Below are 26417 nucleotides of genomic sequence, written 5' to 3' on the forward strand. Positions count from 1 at the left end.
ATGATAGTGGTGATGATGCTGATAGCGATGAGGATGATAGTGTCGATGATGATGGTACTGATGATGTTGATGATAGTGACGGTGGCGAACGATGATGATGATGATGGTGACGATGGCGACGGTGGCGATTGATGATGATGATATGGTGAGGATGATAGTGATAATGGTGATGATTTCGATGGTAGTGATGGTGATCATAATAATAGCCGGTCTGTGGGATAAACTGGTAGAGCGTCCGTCTCACAACCGGGAGGACGGGAGTTCAAACCCCGTCCGCGTCGGACCAAACGACGTAAAAAGATGGGGGTTGCTGCTACCCTGTTTGACATTCAACATTTACGGGATAGAGCCTCGTCGATCTGGCACTGCACAGCGGCTGCCGGACCCACGATCAATTGGGCCAAAAAAATTCAGAATATCTCTTTTCTCAGATTTCTATTTTGAACAATAAAATGTGGATTTATCAATAATGCTGCTGCTACTACTGCTGCTGCTGATGATGATGACAATGATAATGCTAATACTGGAAATGCTGAATGATGATGGTGATGGCAATGATGATATTGTTGAGAGTGGAAATGGTAGCGATCGTTTTCATGATATTTTTTATTATAGTCCTGGTAGTTGTGGTGGTGAAAAAGATAGCGATAATGATGATGATGTCACTGGCATTGATATGGCCCAATTTTGATAGTGATGACATTGAAGTTGATGATGATAATGGTAAGGATAATAATTTCTTTATCTTACGTGATCATTTATACTAAATCTTAGTAATTCGCCTCTCAATTTATCACAATAGCTTCTATCTTCACGCCCAAGTCACATTTTACGCTGACTGCGAAGGCGCTGAACCTCAAGAAATAGATTATATGTGGAGTGTAGATCATGATGACGTCATATTGGATGAGACGACGAAGAACTCCCGATCCCTCTACGTACCAGCCTTCTCTCTTCCAGGTGAGAAAGAGAAAGAAAGAGAGGATGAGAGAGAGAGAGGGAGATTGTGAGAAATAGAGGAGATTAGAGAAAAGATGGAGATGGAGAATTTACAAGAATGACGAATCCTATCAAGCGCCGAGAGGTCCTTTCTTTCGGTCATGATTTTATTGGTTTTATTTCTCTCCCGAGAAAAATATGTTAATTGAACGCAAATAAAATTTTTAACATCATGTAATATAATGTTTTCACAGAAGCCAATTATTGGATGTAAGGCCTAATCGATTACCGGTTTATTTCCACCGCCATAACGTTATCATCCACTCACTCTAGGAACATCCGTATTAAAGATTTCAGGTTGTTGGATTTGTTAATATACTAGCAGCAGTCGCAAGTACTATATTATCATTTTTACACACAATTTCTTTTAAACTGCTATTTGTTTTAAATTGCAAGTGCCATGAGCTTTAATGTTAACAAGCATGTTCCTTTCCTTTTTCATTACAGCTGACACTTCCATCACCTTTGCTGTGGCAATTCAAGGCGTAAATGGCACTGCCGGTCCGAATAGTGACATAACAATCACAACGCATTCGTCCGATCCTGTGGCGGTGATCGTCGGTGGACGGGAGAGGGATATCGGTATCGGCAGTGGGATGGTGGTGCTGGACGGCTCCGCATCACGTGACCCAGATCACAGTGGTAACGATCACTTAGAGTTCACATGGAGATGTGTTCAGGTACGAATAATCTAAACGTTTCAAAAGATGGACGACGGGAAGAATTTAAAAATGAATTTCTGAACATTTACCTCTTTCAAGAAGTTTCTAAAAAAATAACCTATTCAATATTGTGATACAGTTTCTAGAGAGGTTCATAATTATGTGGTTTAAAATTTTGAGACCCCCTATTTGTGCTTCCGTACGTTCTTTCTTTCTATAAATTCGCTTTGTATCATATGAAAAGGGCAAAGCAAAGGAGCTATGTAAATAAAATGATTCCGGGGAGTAGATGTCCGCATTGTAAATGTACTAAGGGGTATTTGTCCTAGGGGGTGGTTGTCCTAGAAGGTGGATATCCGGGGGTGGATGTTTAGGGAGCAGATGTCCTGATACGAAATAAAATATTTTATTATTATTATTATTACTAATATTATTATAATAATTATCATTATTACTACTTCGTCTTCTACTTCTAGACTACTACTATTATGATTTTAATTATTATAGCTGTTGTTGTTATTAATGGCGTGCTCCCAATATATATTCTTTCTTACATCCCAGATTCCAGAGAACATCCTCTGTGTATCAAACGAGGACGGGTCGTTCTTCCCTGCTCTCGAGCAGGTAGAATCACCTTCTGTCTCGTTCAATGCATCCCATATGGCCGCTGGGAAGAGATACGAGATCACGCTCATGGTCTCCACCATGTACAAAGAGAGTCCTTGGACGAGTGCCTTTGTGTATGCTATGCCAGGCAACCCTCCTCAGGTTAGTAATATATAATAAGTGTGATATATGGATGGGACTACACTTTTTATCGTTACGAGCGCTGTATACCATAATCCTTGATTGACTGAATTGGTTGATTGATTGATTGATTGATCGATCGATTGGTTGGTTGGTTGATTAATTGATTGATTGGTTGGTTGATTAATTGATTTATTGTTTGTTTGACTGGTTTGTTGATTGATTGATTGGTTGGTTGATTGATCGATTGATTGATTGATTGATTGGTTAGTTGATTGATTGGTTGGTTGGTTGATTGATTGGTTGATTGATTGGTTGGTCGGTTGGCTTATCAAAATAAAAAAAAATAGAATTGATGTCAAATGAATTGAGAAAGTACAAGCATAATTGTCTATTCTATTTACCACGCACACTTAAACCCTCATCATCGCTATGTATCATAGCCCTTATAATCGCTACATGTGCAAATTCCATTTTATATAGACGTTATGGAACATATATATTTCATCGATCTAATCATTATACAATATGTATATATATATATATATATATATACAAAACAATTGTTACATACCATCATCGTTATTATCCCACTTTCCTTATCACTTTAAACCATTATCGTTTTATTTAAATGGATCGTTTAACTTTGTGAGCAGCTGATCTAAAAAATTCTCAAACTGAGATGAAACATGTGTATGAGCCTGTATTTGTTCTCGAAAACCTGAAACAGACCAAAATATAGGATGAAAAACTCTAATATAGATACAAGTAGCAATTTATCAGCTTGATTTTGAGAAGCGTCTCGTAGATGGGTTCCAGCTTATGACCAGTTTTCTCCAATTCAAAAAGTCCGTTGGCTATGTTGACTGCCTTCTGCTGTGTGTATCTCCTTTACACACGCTATTAGCTGCACTGTACATTCAGTGTATACCTTGTACACACTAGTAGGTCATGCTATGTTGTGTTGCACAGATTCGCTCTATGCACATAGTCATTGAAACTTTGGTTTACATGTCCAAGGTTTTAAAATTGATCCTGTAGATATGATACTTTGAAACTTTTGTGATGGTATTTTCACACTATAAGCCTAATGTTTACCCCATTTTCAAGAACCAAAATGAGAATTTTTTAAATCAGAACAAAGTGAAATGATCCCTTAACATAATCATTATCATACATACATTATCTTTATAATATCAGAAAAATTATACAAGCTACGTACTAAAATCGTTTAAATCCTAATAACACTGCTAGCTAAATAACACTTTCATTATCATCGTAAAATTCTGTAAAACTTATGTAATAATAATAATGATAATAACAATAATAACAATAATTCATTATCATATAATAAATAATGACAATGTAATGATTATTATAATAACATACCCTTTTATTCTAGGTCTTGGTGTCTAGACCTGGAGATTGTCCTGTACTTGCAACAAAACCTGTAGCCTTGACGGCCCACGTTATCCACACCGGACAAGTAAATATCACATGGAGGATCATTGGTGAAGTTGTCGGTAAGCAAACAATTGATCAAATATATATACATTTTGAATAATGTTAATGGTATTCAATCAACATTTCAAACAAGCAGTTATATATTACTTTATTTACAGAGAACAATATAAATTATAAAATGATACATTGGATTATTACGATAGCATGAATTCTGAATTTTTACAATAATGTTTAAACAATAAGTGGCCTATTCAATAATCAAATTACTTTACTTGAATATTAAATAATGAAATAAAATAATTTTATATTGATGAATCACACACACTTATATCATGCTCACTGTGCATTATATATTACTGATGAAGATCTATGTTTATAGTCAAAGTCGTTTCGATTATTAATATGATATAGGGAAGTTCAATGCACTGTACATTATTGTAGATAAAAATGCATTGCACCGAGTACTATTTGGGATGAAAGTGTTATACACTATATACTATAAGCAAGTACGCCAGAGACTATTAGATTTTGGATGATATCAGCGTTTTTAAGTTATTACTTAAAGCCTCATGGGCTGAAACTGGACCTTAATACATTTTGGTAGATAAATACTTACTTCTATCTGATAAATTATTTATTGAATTATTCTTCCCTCCCGTCTTTGGAACAAACTCCCTCCATCTCTCCGAAACCTATCTTTTCTTGACCTGTTAAAAAAACATCTTAAAACACAACTAGATAACCATAAACTTTAACTTGCCTTGTCATTAACAGCGCTTGGTATCCTCTGGAAAAGCGCTATATGACTCCGATTATCATTTTAGTCGTCATTATTATTACTATTATTCTTATAATTATTGGCAAAAGAAGCTGCTGAAAACTGCTTATCTAAAAAAAAAGAGCCAATGGAGTAAATTAGAGAGTCAAAAGGGGCCTAAGCTTTCGATCCTAGCAGAATTTTCTTCGGAGGCAAAATGAAAAACATATAAAGTGGAACAACCATAATATAGACCACAGACATTCAACAGCAACGCTGGAACAAGGAGACAAAAGGGGAATTAGTGAGAAGAGATGACCAATCAGGTTAATGAAGGGGATGAAAGAAAAGGAGTATGCAGACACAAAGGGAAGTTAGTGTAAGTACTGCCAAAGAAAGACCTCAAGCCGAGAGGGATTAAGATATGAGGCAGGCAACATCAAACAGGATCTGGAACAAAACAGTGATAGAGGGTGTGAGGAAGAGATGAATGACAAGAGAATTAATGAGAGGTGGGTCAAACAGGTAACAAAGAAAGGCATAATAAACTGGTAAACTGGTGCATAAGAGTGGGGAAAAGGGAAAGAATGGAGAACTGATAATGTGCGAAAGACATAAGTATGTATGTTAGAGCATTAAACAGTCTAAGAGAAGAAAGTAAGTGTAAAATTAAATCTGTAAGTATAAAATTATATAAATATATCCAAAAAGGAAAAATATAAATACAAATGGTGTAACTGATATTGTAATCCGCTGGGTGTGAGGGGAAAAACAGAAGACTATACAGAAAAAAACCCTGTATATATGGAAGGGAAGCAAATAGCCTAAAAGGTTAAAAGCAAATAAAGAAACTGATTCTGTGTGAGAAAGGGGGTGTATTAAGAAAAAAACGTTGTAAACATGAAAATAAGTAGAATAAAGAGATGAAGGGAGAGAAAAAAATATATATGTAATAATAATTATATCACCTGAATAATAGAGGAAAAATTGGAGCTGAGCTTATATGAGATATGGGAGGAAAGTAGAGGCAAAAACTATGATGTATCTAATCTAAAAGAGCTGAGGGGGAAAAATATGTGTGTACAAATGGAAAGTGGATAAGAAGGATAGATCAGTCGTTCCCCTCTTGGATGTTCAGGCCATGAGGTTGGATGGTGCGAAGTCGTCTCATCCAGAACTTCTCTCTTCTAGTACGGACTGAGTCAGGACGGGTACCTAAAGATTCGATGCCCTGTAGCATCATGTCAGTGATAGAGTGGTTGGGAAGGTTAAAATGGCGGCCAACTGGAGTGTCCAGCTTTGCTGTGTTGACGGTTGATCTGTGCCTGTAGAATCGTTTCTTGAGTGTGGTCTTGGTTTCCCCTACGTATTGTACCCTACAAACTCTGCAAGTGATGAGATATACAACATTAGTGGTAGTGCATGTGATGTTGCCCTTGGTTCGGTGAGAAAGGCTGGTAGAGTTGCTGGTGAGAGTGTCGCCCTCGTGAATGTGTATTTCACATATAATAAACCTGTTGCTGGTGCATTTGAAGGTGCCACGCTGTATGCATGGTATGGGAGAAGAGTGGTTAGTGAGGGAGGGCAATTCAGCACGAACGATGAGGTCCCTGAGATTCGGTGGGCGTCGGTATGCTAGAAGGGGAGTATCGGGAACGGCCTGTTGGAGACTTTCAGAAATGTGTAAAATGTGGTGGTTATCACACAGGATTTTGCGGAGAGGGGGTAGATTGGGATGGAAGGTGGTCACAAGCGGTATTCTGTCGGTAGTCTTCTTGTTATTTTAGGTTTGAGAACTTCAGATCTAGGGAGAGAACGAACTTTGTTGATTGCCAGTTGGACTGCCCTGGCCCCGTGGCCCCTGGCACAGAGATGTTTCTGCAAATTCCTGGTATGGAAGGAAAAATCAGGGTCCTCGGTTATAATTATTATTAGAATATAGGGAGAGTGATAGACTTATTGTGGCGAATTTATACTAGGAGCCGTTGAAAAAATAGCTGCGTTTAAACGCTAGTAAAAAAAAAAACCAAAACAAAACAAAAAACCCAACAGTTGCGTGCTCTTGGTTGGAAATCAAGTTTCAATTTATCACGTTCATTGTTTGAGTTGAGTGTCATTGCAAATCTTTTTGCAACGGGCCCCAGGTTCCCAAATTGTTGTTGAAATAAATCTTGCGGCATTGTCTTGTATCTTTCTCCACACCATAGCGATGGATGACACGGACTTCACGAAATATGCGAACAACAGAGTTCTTGATGGGTCAACCTGGTCTGTGGTCCACATCGAGTCAGGTATTGAGCTTTTATTAATTCATTTATACATGTATGTTCATTTAAAATTTCCCACGAACACACACTTAAAAAAAAAAAAAACAACCAAGAGCTAATTTAGCACTTACATAGCTTTTATAGCGACTGCACTTTGGAGTTCTGATTTCCTAATTCAAATTTTAATTATTAAATCAGCAATCCGAAGTGCAGTCATTATGCAAGCTCCTTATGTAAAGAATTAACTCTTCATTTTCTTAGACTGCACAGTCTTCTGTGTATATTTGTATAATCATTTACAATATCATATAAACGGACGGGTAAAAACACGCACCCCCCTATACACATTTTTTAAGGCTATTCATGTATATATTCATTTAAAATTTAATCAGAACATCCAGATACACACCCACAAACACACCCCACTTTGTCTTCGATCCATTCATTTAAAATTTCAAGCAAACACACACATAACACACAAACATACCCCACACACAGTACTAGTATGTGGTCTATTCATAACAGACATGTACAAATAATAATAATAATAATAATAATAATGTACATTTATATAGCGCTTATTACAATAGTTTCTAAGCGCTTAACATTTATATCTTAAAGCAATACAAGTATAAGGATTATAAATGAATTATATCACATTACGTTGCATAATATTACATTAAATTACATTACGTTAAATTACATTGCAAGAAATTATAATAAACAAAGAAAACAGATGGGTGACATGGAATTAGTGAATCGAACTACAGTCCATTGAATAGATATGTTTTGAGTCTGATCTTGAAGGTGTCTACAGAAGGAGAATCACGGATTATCACTGGGAGATCGTTCCAAAGCTTGGGGGCACACACACAGAAAGCACGGTCACCGTAGCGTGTCTTAGTGCGTGGACCTGGTGCTAGCTGCAGGTGAATTGATGTTGATGAACGGAGCCGGATGGAAGTGGTCTGAGTCTTGGGCTGGATGAGTTCTTTGATGTATGATGGTGCGAGTCCATTGAAAGCCTTGTATGTTAGAAGAAGAACCTTGAACTGAATACGTTGTGGAATAGGAAGCCAGTGAAGTGAACGAAGAATAGGAGTAATGTGCTCGTGCTTTCTTGTGCGTGTGATTAGACGTGCGGCTGTGTTCTGGATGTGCTGGAGTTTAGACAAGTGAGATGCAGGCAAGTTGATCAAGAGACTATTACAATAGTCAATCTGCGAAGTAACAAATGCATTGACCAGTCTCTCAGTGGAATTCTTGTCAAGGTACTTTCGGAGTTTCCCTATTCTATGGATGCCGAATGAAGCAGCTCTGCAGATCTTCTGGATATGTTGCTTCATGCAGAGTTTACCGTCCACTATAACCCCAAGGTCCTTAGAGCATTCAGATGGCTTGACTACAGCCCCATCAACTTCAAACTTTGGGAGCTCTGATGACCTGCGGAATGAAGATGTGACATGGATAAGTTCAGTCTTGGTACCATTGAACTTCAGATGATTTCTAGTAGCCCAGGATTTCACAGAAGATATACACTCTTCTAGTTTTAACATCCCACTTGCAACCTCACTAGACTTTAAGATGACATTTAACTGTGTATCATCAGCGTACATGATGTGCTGAATGTCTTGGTGAGCATTGATGACATCAGTCAGAGGTCCGGTGTACAATATGAAGTCGAGTGGTCCCATGACGGACCCTTGCGGTACTCCACATGGAAGGGGAAATGGGTTCGACTGCACATTGTTGATAGCTACAACCTGCGTTCGATCTTCTAGGTAAGAACTGAGCCACTGCAGGACCATTCCGTCAAAACCGTATCTGCAATGGAAGCGCTGTAGCATTGTGGTGTGGTCGATCGTGTCGAATGCTGCAGAGAAGTCCAACAGAATCAGAACAGCCTCAAACAAACACTCTTACACTCCCCACACCCACACACACTGTCTATGGTCGAGTCAGTTTATATCAAAATTCACAATACAATTTGCATGAACACGTGCGCACCCCCACACACACCCTCACCCACATACACACACACACCTCTCACTCATTCACTGGACAAAGTGCATTCAGTGCAAGATGTAGCCTTCTTCATTATTCCGGGTCGTCCTGTCAAGGGTCAGCCTTATACTTACTACTTACATAATATAATACTATTATCATCCTGCCATTTATCAAGTCAATTGGTACTTCAACAATGAAATTTGGGTTCAGGAAAAGTTAAAATATAAGAATGACAAACTGAAAATCTAATTATTTTTTTTACAGTTCGCATTGCTTATAATATAAATTAAACCCTCCTTGATCACAAGGAATAATACGCACTGAAATTCACTGAAAACTATGGAACATAAAACTATCTAAGTAAATCCGAAACCAAGATATGAAGTATACTAGAACCGAATCTAGACAATGGACGCTAAATGACGAGTAGTGATTGGCTGTCAAGTAAAAAAGTTAGGCTTATGACAAGTTAGATCTGATTCTGTGTCACCAGAAGGAGTTTGTAAGAACTCTTGCGTTATTTTCGTTGCTTCGCTTCAATATACGGCTGGTACCATAAGATATGAAGTCTATTTTCTATTCTGACATTTGCTATCCTGATTCAGTTTAAAAAAATTGAATAACCTGAATAACATGAATTAGATTTCAATGGTAATATACTGTATGATTACACTGTTGTTATTATGATATCTGATACTTTTAGATGTTCTGCGACCAGGAGAAAAGTATGTCATCGTAGTCACGGCAACTGATAAACTTAATCAGAGCGCATCTAGCCAGATGGAACTGGTTGCAGCTAATGGTGTCTCGTCGTGCCAACTCCATCTTAAAACAGGATATAATTACACAGAGCTTGATGAGGTAATACTATTTTGGAAAAAGTCTGAATTAGAGATGTTATTTAACTGTAATGAATGTGATATATTTATGATCTGTGCGGCAGCAACATATTGATTACAGGCGCGTATCCAGCATCAGATCCTACAAAGTATTTTTTTAATCCACAATAAATTATTTATTGTTCGGAATAGACATGAAATGAAGTACTCCGAAAATTTGCTTTGCCAAATTGATCTGGGCCCGGCAGCCACTGCGCAGCGCCAGATCGACGAGGTTCTATCCCTTTAATCGTTGAACGCCAAACAGGGTGGCAGCAACTCCCATTTTTTAACGTCTTTTTTGTCTGACGCGGCCGGGGTTTGAACCCCCGACCTCCCGGTTGTGAGACGGACGCTCTGCCAAATGAGCCAACACACTGGCCCATTTCATTTCATGGGCTAAATGGAGACAATAGTGACTCTTTTATGCGTGTCAGTGCAAGGGCCCATACGTTTCTTTCTCGTGGTTGATGCCGCGTACGCCATTGGTTTCATATGATAAGAACATATTTCGTTTAAGGTATAATATATAACAGTCCATTAAGGTATGGAATACGCAAAACAAAATGAACGATTAAAACTCCGAATGGGATATTAGCGGAAATTCTACACGTTCTTTTTTTTTTATAGATCTCATTTACGATTGACCATTGTGTGACCGATGATGGCGCCTATCCTCTGTCCTATCAATTACTAGCTGCTGATGAAGACGGCAATGAGAGGTCATTGACCCCTGCAGGAGTTCTGCCCGTCATAGACATAGTGGGACCACCAGCGCATGGGCAGCACACCAGCAAAACGTTCGTCGCCAATGTAAGAATGATTGGTAATTGTTATAAGTTCTGAACCACAAGTCCTAACATCAAACCTGATATCCCCCTTTTTTGGAGGGGGGGGGGGATTATTTCAAAGTTTGTGTGTGTCAAAACTAGTCTTTCAAGGACACTTTCCATCGGGAATCAAATATATATGGAGGCTGTCACCTCGGTTGTGTCACGTCTTTGAGTTTCTCTTCCATTGCAAATTACGAAATTGTAAGAAACTGTCAACATTGAGACCTTCAAATCTGGACTTGAGACTGATTTTCCCAGCATTTATGTAATCAACAAGTTGTGCATTTTGGGAGCTAAAGCATTCGATTTTTTTTCAGAGATATGTAGAAGGCATAATACAAAATATGTGGTCCATCAGCAGCAGCAGCAGCAGCAGCAAGTAATACATTACAATTTTATGAGATCATACTCTTTGAAAATCGGAATATTTAATGGGATTTCAAATTATTAGAAGGTAATAGATTCTTCAACATCTTTTCATTTAATGGCTATTTTCTTTCAATATTACCCATTTACAGGTGTGTAACTCGCATGGTAGCTGTACCTGTTTTAGTCTGGATGTATCTGTCGAGATGAAAACAGATCTAGATTCAGAGGCTGTGAAGGATCTCATAGTTTCTCAAGAAACCTTAAAAGGTATTTATTTGGCCTATCTTTATGCTAAGGATTTTGTTTTACCTGATTGCTAAGAAAAAATGAATGCTTGTAATCAAGCAACCAAAGGACCGACGGATTAAAGTCCTATCTGAGGGACCAGGTAACGAGGATTATTGCCCTTCTAAAGGCACTGGCGCACCAAGTGGGAATCAAACCCGGGTCACCAGAATCCGAAGCCCCCGCTCTACCGACTGAGCTATCGCGCCTTTAAGAACAGTATGAAGCGCGACAGTGACAGTCCTAGAGACGGGTCTATGAAAATAAATACCATTTGATCATGTCCTTCACGCTAGATATCTCATTGTGGCATTAAAGAACCAACGTCGTTTCCTCAGGATAATGCCATGAAAACCAAGAACAGGTCTTGTAGTCCCACACAGCGTACCGGGGGGGCAGTCTGCCCCCCCCTGATGAGTCACAACCCATGCAAGGGACATATCCCTGCCCCCCCCTGACAACTGATGCCCGACGAACTTGAAGACCTTCTTTTTTTTTGCTTGTCAAATTTTCTTCGGGTACGAAATCCTTTATTTGTTTTTTGCTTGTCAAATGTGGTTAGATACCTTTTTTTTATTTTTATTCATTTTTTTTTGCTTGTCGATATTTTTGGCGGACGAATTTGCCCCTCCCCCCTCTTTTGGGGGTGTTATCAATTTTATATTGGGGATATTGTTCTCAGACCCGCTATCAAGGAGGTCCCGCATAGTCCTTATTAAAAAACACAGCACTCTACAAGGGTCGTGTGTGACCCCATTCGTATAAATAATTGGAAACTATGAAAAGTTAACATGATTATTATTTTTATAGAATTGATCGATTCATGTTTTCCCATCATGTCATTTTTAATTCAACAATTAACAATTTAATTTTTACACCTTCACATCCTTACATTGGTGTAGCATTAAAATTACATAAACCCATATTTGATTGTTTTAGGTAATTACCTGAAGGCCTTCACCAATCTCAACGCATTGATTTACGTCGAAGACCGACTAGATTCGGACGAGTCGCAAGGAAATCGGCGTCGTCGAGCTACCGAGACCAGTCCTCGTGCTACTGATCAATTGATGCTACTTCATAATGCTATAACGACATCAGTTCTTGATAAGTCAATGGCTAGCACCCTGATTGATGCTTGTGAAGCCATCACCGTCGATGAGCTTTCACCAAATGATACAGGTATTCGGGGGTGGTTTCTCGAAACTGACTGGGTCTGGGTGAAGGTACGTAGGGATGTGGGTTTAGCGTAGACTATAGTAATGATGTGCGTATGTGTGTGTGTGTGTTTTCGTCTAGTAGGTGCGTGAATGTGCGTTGTGTGTGAGATGGTGTGTATATATGTGTGTGCGTGTTAGCCTTGTGAATGCGTTAATAGTGAGGGTGTGTTCTTATGTGCGCGCGAGTGGGTGTGTGTGTGTGCGCGTATTCAATTCAATTTATTTTTCATTCTTCAACATAAATAAGTACAAGATAGATTGATTCAATTTAAATAAAAGCATGAACAAAATTCAATATTGAAAAAAAGATAAGTGATTTAAATATAATTTAACATGCATGTCAAATTTAAATCAATATAATCAATATCACTGAATATAATTAAATCATTACAATTAAATATCATACGAAGAATGGAGGGTCCACTGAAAAGCAAAGCTTGTAGAATCTGGAATGTAGAGTGTATCGTTAACATCCGGATACTTATTCATAATTCGTTATTTACATCAATAACTGGGATATACCCATTTGATTTGCTAGTTCATTACAATGAACCTGCGTGCCGAATATAGAGTACACAACTTTTCCTGCGCGCGCGCTGCATCTCCCTACCAACGCACTATCCCAAGATCATCGCGCAATTTGGCGTCCATTTCCTCTTTTACTTTCGCCTGCGGTCGAGTTCAGTCGCAAGCTAAGTACACTCTCAAAATTGCATTTCTGTTCTCCGTTTGGATACTCTATTGTGCAATTCTTCTCTTATTTCAATCTTATTTCCCTCATCTAAGATTGTTGTAAGATTATTCCGTTCCGCGGAGCTTCCGTGATATTTATTTCACGTTTCTTGTTCCTCTTCGTGAGTTTGTTTTTATAAGATACGTTTCTCAACAGGCGGGTTGTCTTCACTTCTCCGCCCCATAGCTCCGCGCCTTCCTGCTCGGGCGTTGTCTTCGCTCCTTTTTAATTCCTTTAATTCTTTTTTATTCACTGACTTCTTCGTTTATACGACTCGTCGTGAATTTAATTGATTTATTTCTCCACAGATAGGTTCTGTAGGACGTCAGGAGCGTCGTATTTCAGCCTCGTTTCAAGTTCTTTGTCTCTTGTTTCGAGTTAGTTGATTGTTCTTTTGTTTCAATCAATCCTTTGTTCTTGTATTTATTAATTGAATTAATTGGTTAATTGATTAATTAATTAATTGATTGATTCTTTTAATTCTTGACTTGCTCCTTTGCCTCGATTCAAGTTCTTTGTCTCTTGTTTCGAGTTAGTTGATTGTTCTTTTGTTTCAATCAATCCTTTGTTCTTGTGTTTATTAATTGATTAATTATTCAATTAATTAAAAAAAAAAAAAAGGAAGCCGTCTCCTGTCAGCGTTCGTCGCCTTTGGCTCGGCCTTCCTTCTCGGGAAAGCTATCTTTGTTTTTCCCCCCTTCCTTTTCAGGTCAGCTACCGGTCTCCGGACTTATAATTTTTTTTTTCTTAAACTTCTTGTTTATAAAAAAACAAAAAAAGGAAAGGGAATCTTGTTTCCCTTTTTCCTTAGCTGATCCTCACCTCAAGAAAAATTATTTTTTCTTTTGAACAGGTGGACACAAAACGCCCTCGAGTATCACGGATCTTATCCTCATACTCCCTGTCAGCTAAAACCGCCGTGTCCAGCACCGGGCAGGTCAAGCAGACAGTCGCCATCTCACACCTCGGAGAGTCACCGGCAATATCATGATTCGCCGGCTCACGCACCTGCAAGGGAAATTCCCGCTAATACACAGGTGCTATCGACATACGGGCGTCGCCCGCCATTATGTCACCAGACTCCCGATCATTATACCCTCTTCTTCCCCCCGGCGGGGGCCGCATAGAAGAGGAAGAAGAAGAAGAAATTCTAGGTCGCTAACCCCGCTGTGCGGGCAGACCTTTCCTTCTGATTCTTGTGCCGACGGCCAGGCGTCGTAACTTCATGTTACAACAGAACGCCCTCTGTCAGCTAAAACCGCCGTGTCGAGCACCAGGCAGGTCAAGCAGACAGTCGCCGTCTCGCACCTCGGAGAGTCACCGGCAATATCATGATTCGCCGGCCCACGCACCTGCAAGGGAAATTCCCGCTAATACACAGGTGCTATCGACATACGGGCGTCGCCCGCCACTATGTCGCCAGACTCCCGATGATTGTACCCTCTTCTGCCCCTCGGCGGGGGCCGCACAGAAGAGGAAGAACAAGAAGAAAGTCTGGGTCGGTAATCCCGCTTTGCGGGCAGACCTTTCTTTCTGATTCTTGTGCCGATGGCCAGGCGTCGTAACTTCATGTTACAACAGAACGCCCTCGAGCATCACGGATCTTTACCCTCATGCTCCCTGTCAGCTAAAACCGCCGTGTCGAGCACCGGGCTGGTTAAGCAGACATTCGCCATCTTGCACCTCGGAGAGTCACCGGCGATTTCATGATTCGCCGGCTCACGCACCTGCAAGGGAAATCCCCGCTAATACACAGGTGTTATCGACATACGGGCATCGCCCTCCATTATGTCACCAGACTCCCGATAATTGTGGGTCAGGCGTCGCAACTCTCCTGCTGTTTCATACTCCCATGAGCAGTGCGGGTAATTCACCCACGCTTCATATCAGCTTCAGCCGCCTTGCCAAGCACTGTGCGGCTCAAGCAATCACCTGTCCTCTCACACCGGGCATTTATTGAAACGCTGTTCACCTACACGGTGTCCCCCGTTTCTATGCAGGTGCTTCCGACATACGGCTTTCAAGCATCAATATGTCGGCAAGCTCTCGGTGACCGACGGCTGGACGTTGCATCCGTTCAGGTTGCATCTATGCGTCCCCGAGCATTACGGGTTCTTACCCTCGTGTTCTCCGTCATTATAAGACCGCCGCGGTCTTATTGCCGGTGTCGGGTATTGAGCGGATTGAGACTTCTCTCGCCAACCCGCACTCCGGGGAGCCATCGGCGAGTTTTACCTGCATGGGTATTCCCCCTTATTATGCAGGTACTCCCGAATTCGCCCTCTACGTCAAGCTCACGTACGGCGACGACTCCTTCAGCGGTAACTCTCTCCATTCTACCCCCTAAGCGGGCCTGTAGATTGGAGGTAAGAATCTCTTACATACCGCATACCGCACTTCTCTCGTGAGAATGTTTGGCTGCTTTTGAGAGGGCAACCTATCACGCCCGCGGACCGTCCGCCCAGGCGACGGGACCGTCGGTTTCTGGCCTGAACCTCACTTTCTATTCGAAAGTAAGGGTGCCCTGTCTTACTTAGCTCCTACCCTTACAAGATCAGAGTCAGGGCTAGTACAGACACCCGTACTCCAGCGATCGCCGCTGAAGAGAGGGCGACTCCGATATGAGCACCATCACCGCTCAGCGGTATGTCTCACTATCTCATAGCTCTCCGAGCTTATGATTATGTATATCGGATCTGAATGTCACGGCGATTAAAAGTTCTCCTGTGCTTAGTAATCGCTACGCCTTCACCACCCGGTGCATTATGGTTATGTTAACCTATTTGTCTCGTATTCGGGCGGCTCGTTCGAGCCCTGCCCGAGCTGCCATCACCGGTCGTCCCCCCGGACACCGCCGGCAGCACCCGCACCGAATACCTGGAGGGAATCAGCTTTTCTTATGCTAGATATCCCTCCTGTTGACATTCACAGCTGTTCCCCGAGTCTTTCCCCGTCGGGTAAGCATCATCTCGGAGGAAAGAAACCGCCGTACATCCCATGAGATTGTTGGCTATGTACGTGCGTTCAAGCTTGTTTAAAGCCCCAGGCTTCTCTGTCGGCATTCTATGCCTACTTTCTGGGCACACCCACCGTACCGGGTCGGCGAGTTTACACCAAACTGTACGCCGCCAGACCATCGGTCGAGCTCTAACAGTCTATCTTATAGACTGCCCTCTATGTGGGTCAAGCTTGCGGGCGTCTCCGCCGTTTCCTCCTTGTGTGGAGTGGTCTACGGTGGATGTCTTTACCGTGCCCGTTTGTCGAATCGTCTTCTTATTTAGAAGCTTTTTCACTCGGCACACTCGAGTCGCCTCGCATGCTGCTTTCATCCTCCTTCCATGCAATGCATGTGGCCATGGTCACCGCGCGACCGAGGATGATGTATCCGTGGATGGATGTATGCTTATGCCTACCTAACCACGATCACTACGACCCGCTTTCTCTCGGGCCTACTGTGGATGAGTCTCTCCATGTAAGTGATTTACTTCACTGGAGTTCTTTTAGAAACTTAGATTCTCATCCCCCGCTGCTTAGGGCGTCATTTTTGCCGCCCCCCGCAGCTTTTTGGAACTCCTTATCTTCCGATATCGGACTGTTCCACGCTGCCGCAACCGGCGCCGGCGGTGCTTGCTCTTACGATCACCTGAGAGACCAGGCCTTGTGGCTGTTTTCATAAACAACTGGTTCTCACCGCAGACTGATGGAAATTTTTGTGATTACTTTCCTCAAGTCTCCTTACTCCTTCGCTTGTTTCTTCAAGCGAGGACATCGACACTCTTAGCCAGTTTCCGTCCCTAACTTGATAGGACAGGGCCGTTGCTACCTCATTCGATTCCGTTGGGAACGTAACTGTTGAGGTATCATATCTGGCGATGTCTGTTCGTTTAGAGCATCTCTTGATGGTCGTTTACACGTAAGATCATGACAGAGACTTTTTCGCCAGCTCCCTCTGGCGTACGCTTGCTGCTGCTAGTGATTCCCCCGCCGCGGGTGCTTCAATCAGTACGGGAGAAAGGGGATCCTGAGTGCTCTCTCGATCACTCGGTCTATCACACTTTTGTCGTGATGTGTACCGCGCTGTTTCCCGGTTGAGCTGTTTTGACCAGACTGCTCTATTCTACATAGGCAGCAGGTCCGCGACATTTCTTATTAACAGGATGGCACTCAGTCGCTTTCTCGACTCTTGACTGCCTTACGAGTGTTTTTTTTCTTAAACCCTACTCTCCGTCGTTCCTGGTCCCCTTCGGACCGCTAGTAACGTTCTGCCACAGCTCTCTATCAGAATTCTGCAGATGTTCTGCCCTCACGCTTTTGAGACAGATATCGAATTCTGGGCGCTTTCTCCCACGCGGAGGCTTCTGAGATATCTCGCCTTCTCAGATTGTTCGATTGATCATTTACTGAGCCTTAAAAGCTTCAGTTTTCCGATCACGATTCTTGTTGAAATTTTCAACAAATTCCGAATCTTACGTTCTAGTCAGCTGGTGATGTTGTTCTCCTGACACTAGGCCGAGGGCCCATGATACTTGGTATCATTCTTCTTGGGCTCTTTCTTGGAATCGTCGTTCACGACTTCTTGAGGTCCGCCTATTGACGCTCCTCTTTCCTTCACTACTTGCTCTTAAGGACTTCTTCACATGAGGCTTTATTGCCTCCCCTGTCCTTAAGGCAACGGCCTTCGTGTCTTCATCTCCCTATTTTTACGCACTTCTTAGTCTAGACATGCCTCCCTTCACGTTGAATCCGTGTTGGTCTAGCAAATCAAATGGGTATATCCCAGTTATTGATGTAAATTATGAAAATACTTACCATGATTTTCTTATTTACGAGATAACTGGATATACCCATTTGAACCCTCCCTCCTACCCCTCGCCTTGTGTGACAACATGTCTTGCCCGCAGGCTCATGAGAGGAAATGGACGCCAAATTGCGCGATGATCTTGGGATAGTGCGTTGGTAGGGAGATGCAGCGCGCGCGCAGGAAAAGTTGTGTACTCTATATTCGGCACGCAGGTTCATTGTAATGAACTAGCAAATCAAATGGGTATATCCAGTTATCTCGTAAATAAGAAAATCATGGTAAGTATTTTCATAATTGTTGGCTAGAATGTGTGCGTGTGTGTTTAACGGAAAGTAGGTTAAATGTTTGTTTCGGTATTTTAAGGGAAAGTCAGCTGATAATTATTTGAATTATCATGAGGGTAATGTTAATGCGTTTGTGGAGTAGATGGGTGTGTGTATGGGTGTGTGTGTGTGTGTGTGTATGAATCGTGTGTGGCTGAATGGGTAGAGTGTACGCGTAATTCCATTTATTTGCATTTTTTCAGGAATACTTTTTAGAGAAATTACAGTAAACTCATTTTCTGAATTAAGATTCCTTTTAAAACAATATTCAACATAAACATAAGTATTCCTTAAAGATAAAAATTCCACTTAATATTTGGTTCATATTTGTAAAAAAAAACTTGCGCCCGTGAAATGTATTACTCAGACGACATTTTGAGTACACCCTGCATGCAAATAACAATGTTTTTATTAATTTTTGCTGTCTTATTTCGTTTTATATTCTAGAAAATTTCTTGTGGAAGCTAGAATCTTTGGTTTCGGTATTTGGTTGCGATGAAGAGATCCCTCCATACAGCGTATCGGTTGTGTTGTCAATCGTCCAGCAAATTATCTCTATGACGGATAACAATGAAACAATAAAGAAGTGCAGGTAACAGGCTTTTTTCAATCACCTGGCGATCTCGTCGGACCGTGCAATCGCGTGTCCATGTAGACCTTTCATACAGATTGACGTTATTCGTAAAATACTGGGGTCCAACATTTCGAAAAGAAAATCTCTTTGGTTTTAAACAATGTCGCTCAAACATCCTACACCTAAAAATAAAATATTTGGCAAATACGGCAAGGGTTGCTTCCTGAACGCCTTAGAGCCGTATATGAATGGTTTAAATGAATATTTCGTGAAAGTGTCAATGAAAATTTTGCAAATATCTTGTGATTTTTTCGTGAAGATCATGTTACGCGATAACCTGAATAAATAGTTCGAGGAAAGTCCAGATAAAGAAGGGAAATTTCGTGGATATGTAACATCACCATAATCCACTTCCAAATAATTTATGGCAACCATTAGTTTACCAGATATGTATGTAGGGTATTGTGTCCCACACAGTCTTAATATTGAATGTACATGGAGGCGCCATTTGTAATGTGCAACCATATATGAACAATGTGTGGTATAGTGCATACTTGGTCCTCCGATTTGTCCCCCCTCCCCCTTTTTTTCTTTCCATGAAGAAATTATTAAGTCAAGCACAATTATCTTAAGCGCAACAATATCTCGAAATGTAGTCGTAAAGGCCGTCGAAAAGGGAGAAGAAAACTGTTACTTATAGCGACCTGCAAAGATTTGCAGTCCCTAAATAACAGTGATAGGGCTGCAAAAGATATAACAGGAAATGTACTGCAAAATGTATCTATCATTTGCTTCTGATTTATAGGAAATTAACGATGAGTTTGACCAAAGCCAAATTTGGAGGACTTACCTTTGGAGGTGCCCCTGTAGAGACATCTTCATCCACAGTTATGTCTACCGTCTACTATGATATCCCACAGGGACAATTCTTGACAAAGACGGGAGAGGGCGCTTTCCACGTTGATTTTGGAAATGACATAGCTGACATGTAAGAGCTTGATTTTTTTTATAGGTATTTCTTTTTTGAACGGAGGGTTCACAACGTTTCACAAATCAGTTTTGCAAACGAATAAAGTTCCATCTAGTGAACAGAATTGTAATCATTTTCCGGTATCTTTAGAACGTCTGACGAAGCATGCAACCAAAGGTTTACCAAACAGCAGGTAAATTTTCATGATTGTGGATAAACGAGCGTTTTTTCAAAAAAAAAATGTTTTTGCTGCGTTTCATTCTGTTATTTCTTTCTGATAGCATGGCCATCAGGCAAGCGTTTGATAAAAGGAATCTGATGTTTTATCAGACAGTTACTATAGGAAGTGTACTTCTCAGCGAATCAAAATCAAATAAAATTGTCAGGTTAAAGGCAATGTGTCGTTCGAACAAATATTGATGAATGCTTCCCCGATGTAATCATTAATAGAAGAAGTAAGAGGTAAAGGCCTGGTCCAACTGGCCAACGGACACAAAACGCTTTCATATTTCGGATACAGCGGACAAGCACAATTTTGGGATGGCTCCATCGGTTCTCATCCGCTCCAGTCAATGGACAAAATGGGCGAAAAAATAAAGAGTACAGAACGGATACATAACGTTTTCCAACGGATGGAAAGATTCTTTTCCGTTTTAAATCCTCTCTGCATCCGTAAGTGCATTGGGACCAAGCCTTTAGAAGGTATTATGTAGAGAAACCGCTGATAAAATGATAAATGTTCAGTGTATCACGGCCCATTTAGGTACATCCCATTGTTGCGTGTAAATATATTCACTCTTATCGACACTGTTTGGTCTATTTCTCATAGGTACGGAGGCTACTGGAACTGTTGGAGAGGATTGTGCTTAGGGGTTAATATTCAATTTGATCACTTTTCTCAAAACATCGACCCTTATTCATCAGAAGATGATGACAGTGATAACAGGGCATCCGCCATCTTGAAAATTGCCCTCTATGACCCATCGAGTTGTAAGTCATAGTTCTAAAGTCTAAACTCTTCTATGAATTTATTTATCTAAACAATTATTTTCTTCTTTTTTCATTATTTTTCAACATCACTTCATACAATTTAATTTGCAATGAAGCGTATAAAAGTACACATTGTATTTACTGAAGGAAGTCCTATTAAACAGTGTGTCGGGATACGCCTGTAGACAAAAGTTTTTGTTTTGAGGAAATTTGATAATGACGTCATTGAAAGACAATCTGAAGCTGTTCGTTTCAGATATTTTGGAAAAGGAAAGAACTTTTGGTGAACTTTTTGACCAATTCTGTTCCCAAGCGTAAGATGTATCGTTACTCCTTGCATAATTAAAGGAATAAATAAATAAAAGGATAAAGATAAAAAGTAGAAAGATTGTCACGTTTGGTTCTATTGTATATATTGCGTCGCACTAGCGTTCTGGTCATTCAAGTGATTTTACTCCGATGAGTGCTTAACGAAAAGCTTCAGTATGTCCGTTTTTTAAAGGCAATTTTACGATAAAGATGTTCACCTCGTGTACTTCTGTAGGTGAAGAACTAATGGTGGACTCCTTGAGTGACCCGATCCATATCAACATGTCGGTGACAGGAGTCAAGAGAAACCACCGATTGAAATGCCATATCTGGGACGAGGATGAGAAAGAATGGACCGATGAGGGCGTAGAGACGGAGAAGCTTGATCACGTGAAGGTTGGGTGTATGGTCCCACGTACCGGCACCTGTGTTGTCTTGGCTATACCCCGTGGAGGTTGGTATAATGTTATTAGTATTTTTCTGTTAAAACAAAAGCTAATATTGGTAGCATTTATGCTTATAGCATTTCAAAATTTCATTTTAAGCATGGCTCTTCAGTGAAAGATAAAAAAGCATTGTTGATTGAAAAACCTTCATACGTGCCGTTGCCAGGTCTCAAATCCCGGACATTTGCGTGTCTAATGAATAGGCGCCTTTAACCACTCGGCAACGGCACAATCACAGGTTGAGGTGGGTATTGTGATTGAAAGCGTTAGGGTAACTTGGTAGTCGAGTATATGAGCAGCAAGAAGAAAATAGATGTAGACCTATGATAGATGATGCCCTACTTAATTGCCCGAGTAAAAATCATCATTTTGCTTCCATTGTTGTAAAATATATGAAGAATAATCTATGGTCCCATCCATGCAAGGTTCCCCCCCCCAAAAAAAAAGGGAATCATTTTCCCGAGATGTATGTAAGACAAACAAAATATTGTTCACGGTGAGCATTTCCCCAAATGTAAACAAGAATAAAGAAAAAAAGGTGAATTCACCCCCCCCCCTCGACGTACGCCTTGATTGGTCTTTATATCCCGAACTGTCAGATAGTTATGCTTCTTCATTAAATGTAGTCGCATGTGACTCTTAGTGATTATTCCTCTCAATTCAAAAACAAAATGACCAAAGTCCATTAATATTGGTCATTTTGTCTGAACATTGAAATGCCACAAATGAAATCATTATTCATTCTTTGAAGTACCTTGACCTGCACCTAAGAGTTTTTATTTGCGAGGTGAAAATTTTGAACACATTGTCAGGCATACATTTTAAAGGTAGTTTTTGTAGATCACAAGATGGTCTAGCAAAGTTAACTCGGCATTTTCCAATCTCATTCACCTATTCTAACATTAAATATACTTTATCTCTAAAAATGAACCAATGATAATTTTCCTTCAACATGTCAAATGACAGGGGCCAGCACCGTCGTGATCATCCTCGTGAGCATCATCGCAGTCCTGCTCGCCCTAACCCTCATCGTCGCCCTCGTCATCTTCATCATGAAGAAGAGGAAGAAGGCCAAAGGAGAGGGTAATGTCGCCACCAACGACAGAAGTTCGGCAGTGGCAACGGCTATGACGTCAGACGGTAAACAAATGGACGGTTCGCAGGAGGCTTCAACAGAGGTAAGTTAATTAATGAATAGGGCTTATCGTCAAAACATGAGAGCCAACACGCTATGAATTTTCAAACAATGAGAAAATGATTAAAAGATGGCAAAAATGATCAGAAGAATGACAAGCGAAAATTAATAGTAATCATAATTAAAATGAATATGATAATAATAGAAAATGATGTGACCCTTAAGCCCCCCTCCCCCCTTGTCGACATAAACTGACTCTGCCATGGATGCAGCTGAATATCGACTTTCTAAATGAAGCGACTTCCTACTTCATATTACTCCTTGTATTTTCTTGGTTTTTGTCATTAACAATGGAAACTGTAATATAGATTAACATGATTAATGCGAATTCAACTAGCGTATCTTCTCAGTTTACTCGGATATAAGGAAGCGCTCAGATAAAATGAATATTACAAAAATACAAGGGGAAATTGGGCTTTTGATTTCGGTTTTTGACAACTGAATGTAGTTTTTAATTACAAATCCTGAAGATAGTACGCACAAGGCAAATTACCTCCCGTGTGAAAGAGATATATGTGTCAAACATGCGATATAAAATATGTGTAAATATTTGAAGATAGTATCTTTTGCCGACAACTGATATCATTTTTGTCTCCCCTGAATTACCGGGGGTGGGGGCACATCCATTGACCAGTGGATATCCTGCCTGTCCAAAACACTTAAATACTGAAAAAGGGTATATATTTCGCCAAGAAATTTAAGCTACGTTTTTACTTACGGTCCAATTAGACCAGTTTGCGAGGGTATAAAAAGACAATGCTTTATAAAGGATGTACTTTTTGCGCGAGCGCTACGTTTTATTTTTTTGTAATCACACGGCACTAACCTTTAGTGTCCCCCCTTAGAATTTTTTAACTAAACATGCAAACTATAATAGAGATTAATGTGAGTTCAACCAACGAGTGTCTTTTCAATATACACGATATAAGGAAGCGCTCAGATATATAAAATGAATGTTACAAAAACACAATGGGAATTCGGGCTTTACTTCCCGTTTGCAATATATAAAAACATGCAATACAAAAATACAGTGTGCAAATATTAGGCAAATATTAGAAATCAATGATCCGAATTCACAAAGGCGGTCTTGAAATCATCGGTTCAACCCAGGTTCAACCGATGGTTTTATAAACCATCTTTTTGAATGGGACCAATAAGTTCTTCTGACAACTCATTTTCTGTTTGCGTAACAAAATCTACAATAACTTCCTGTTACATCGTCGCTTTTAGTAAATAGCAAACCTCACTAATCTGCTTGCAGTTTTCAGAATCCGATATAGATTTGCCTTTTATTATTTTCAGGTTTTTTTATTGCATGATCACATATACATAACAGTAATTGGGCATACCTTTCGCAAAATGAATTTACCTTGGTGTTTATATCATTTTCAATAAACTGTTTATATCATTTTCAACAACTGATTAATGTTGATGTTGTTTAGGTGTTATTTTAAGTGATTCCCTATGTTGTATAATTTTATTTCTGTAAAGTGCATTGAGAGTCCTTTCAGGTCTGAATTGCGCAATATAAGAACTGCATTATTATTATTATTATCATTATTAGTATTATCATCATCATTATTATTATCATTATTGTTACTATTTTCACTCATCAACCATTATTACTGTTATTTTTGTGCCCCTACTTGTGTTTCATTTATCATAACAATAATGTATTTTATAATCTTCATATATGATTTGGTATTACATTTGCGTTTATCTCATTATTTTCCACATCACTAGTTGTATCATTATTGTTTATCATATTTTTTTGTTCTTTGCATGGTTTTCTTTCATTTCCTTCTAATTCTAGTATGCATATGATTTCAACATGCAGAACATGGCTGCGTCCAAGGTCAATTGCTAAAGAGTGATTTCATCTTTGGGGATACCCTACTTCATCTGTGAATCAATTGTTTTTATTTATTCATTAATGCTATAATATTCTACATTTCATTTTCTTAATGAATATTGAGGGAGGGAAGCAATAATTCTTTGCATCAATAATAATAGATAATAGAGTGTTGACTTTATCGTACATAAAAGTGATTACGACAATCTTTAAATATATCGAATTATAAAATGCGCCTCTGAATAGGAAACGTAGATAGAATGCGCACTATAAATGCTGTATATTATTATTATTCAAAATAATTCTTAGTTTTAGTAATTTCTTTATATCGTTAAAGTGCAATATATGTAAAATAATTTATATAAATAAGGTCCATGCATCAACGTTATTTGTCATTATGTGTAATGTGTAAACGGAAACTCAAATTTAGTTTATTTCAAATATGTAGCAGGCGACAGGAATGTGTAAATATTATGTACTGTAGGCCGATACCTCTCATCATTACTATTGCGATTTTTCCATTAGGCCCAAATTGCGCAGGATTAAGTAATGGAATGTAATGTAATTATGTAGAAAGGTTTGTTTGAACACTCGACTGTGAATCTTGTCCTGCCTTCATATACCTAAAATGATGTAGAGCAATGGACTTTAAAATAGTATGCATTTTTAAAATATTCCAAAAAATATATATAAAACCCTCAAAAAAAGTTTTGCAACTCAGTTTTGGGGATGATATCTTTTTGGTTAATGAAGTACAAAAGATGAAACTGGTATCATTGGAAAGCTGAATTATTCTTTACAATGACATGCCATTTGTTGTGATTATATAATCATGGAATGTGCAATCCCCCTGAACATTGAGAAAAGTCAGAAGTGAAATGTTGCAAAATGCATTGATTTCTAACAAGAGTCTCCATTTCTATAGAATTTCCACCATGCAGGTGACAGTGAATGCACTCGGTCCATCCTCGAAACAATCGGAAATTCGCTATTAGAAACGACGCATTTTGCAACATTTGATTGCTAACATTGCTGCGTATTATCATGTCTGTTTATTTCATGATAACACTAGCATTACAAATGACACATGATTGTAAAGAAGAATAAACATGCTTTCTCTAAAGATATCATTTTTACACATGATGATGGCACATTAAGAAATTTATTAGTACTCAAACTTGCAGTTTGAGTTGCAGAACTCAAACATGACATGGCAACGAATTTTGCAACATTTCATTTTGTACATTGCTGCATATTTATCATGTCTGTGTATTTCATGATTACACTGGCATTACAAATGACACATGATCGTAAAGAAAATAATCATACTTTCCAATGATACTACTTTTACATATGATGATGGCACACTAAGAAATTTATCAGCACTCAAACTTGAGTTGCAGAACTTTTTTGAGGGGTTTATGTTAGTGCAGTCTTTATGTGCAATCGCCAATATATAAACGTAGGTGACGGGGCGTCGGGTTCTGTCTATAGGGCGGTGGTCGCAGCACTATTTTTCACTGCCTCCTATATGACTATCCCGAGGTCTCGCCGCCCCTAACCTATCTTTTCTTCTTTTTTCATTGTGGTGGGGAAATTGTAATATGTGTAAATTTTTGTTATATCATTTGTATTCACTATTTATAACATTCATCCTGTACTTTGTCCTAAAAACAAGTAATCTGGACTTATTTTAATTTTACTTCTCTTTGTTGTCATATCGAATAGAGATAATA

General features: G+C 39.6%; 1 protein-coding gene across 1 annotated transcript in view; it reads left to right on the top strand.

Moving 5' to 3' along the window:
• The window catches only part of LOC121406305, a 44395-nt gene extending 19592 nt beyond the window's left edge, over positions 1–24803 (top strand). The window contains exons 15-29 of the mRNA XM_041597318.1: positions 803–960; positions 1447–1679; positions 2223–2429; positions 3811–3931; positions 6837–6920; positions 9607–9764; positions 10412–10594; positions 11133–11250; positions 12208–12450; positions 18793–18937; positions 19725–19907; positions 20719–20879; positions 21424–21642; positions 22601–22812; positions 24643–24803. Coding sequence (XP_041453252.1) covers positions 803–960; positions 1447–1679; positions 2223–2429; positions 3811–3931; positions 6837–6920; positions 9607–9764; positions 10412–10594; positions 11133–11250; positions 12208–12450; positions 18793–18937; positions 19725–19907; positions 20719–20879; positions 21424–21642; positions 22601–22812; positions 24643–24696 — 2479 coding nt within the window. The 3' untranslated portion in view covers positions 24697–24803. The remainder of the gene's footprint in view (positions 1–802; positions 961–1446; positions 1680–2222; positions 2430–3810; positions 3932–6836; positions 6921–9606; positions 9765–10411; positions 10595–11132; positions 11251–12207; positions 12451–18792; positions 18938–19724; positions 19908–20718; positions 20880–21423; positions 21643–22600; positions 22813–24642) is intronic.
• Positions 24804–26417: the final 1614 nt, after the last annotated feature.

The sequence above is a fragment of the Lytechinus variegatus genome, chromosome 19 (genome assembly GCF_018143015.1).
Source record: "Lytechinus variegatus isolate NC3 chromosome 19, Lvar_3.0, whole genome shotgun sequence".
Classification (NCBI taxonomy): domain Eukaryota; kingdom Metazoa; phylum Echinodermata; class Echinoidea; order Temnopleuroida; family Toxopneustidae; genus Lytechinus; species Lytechinus variegatus.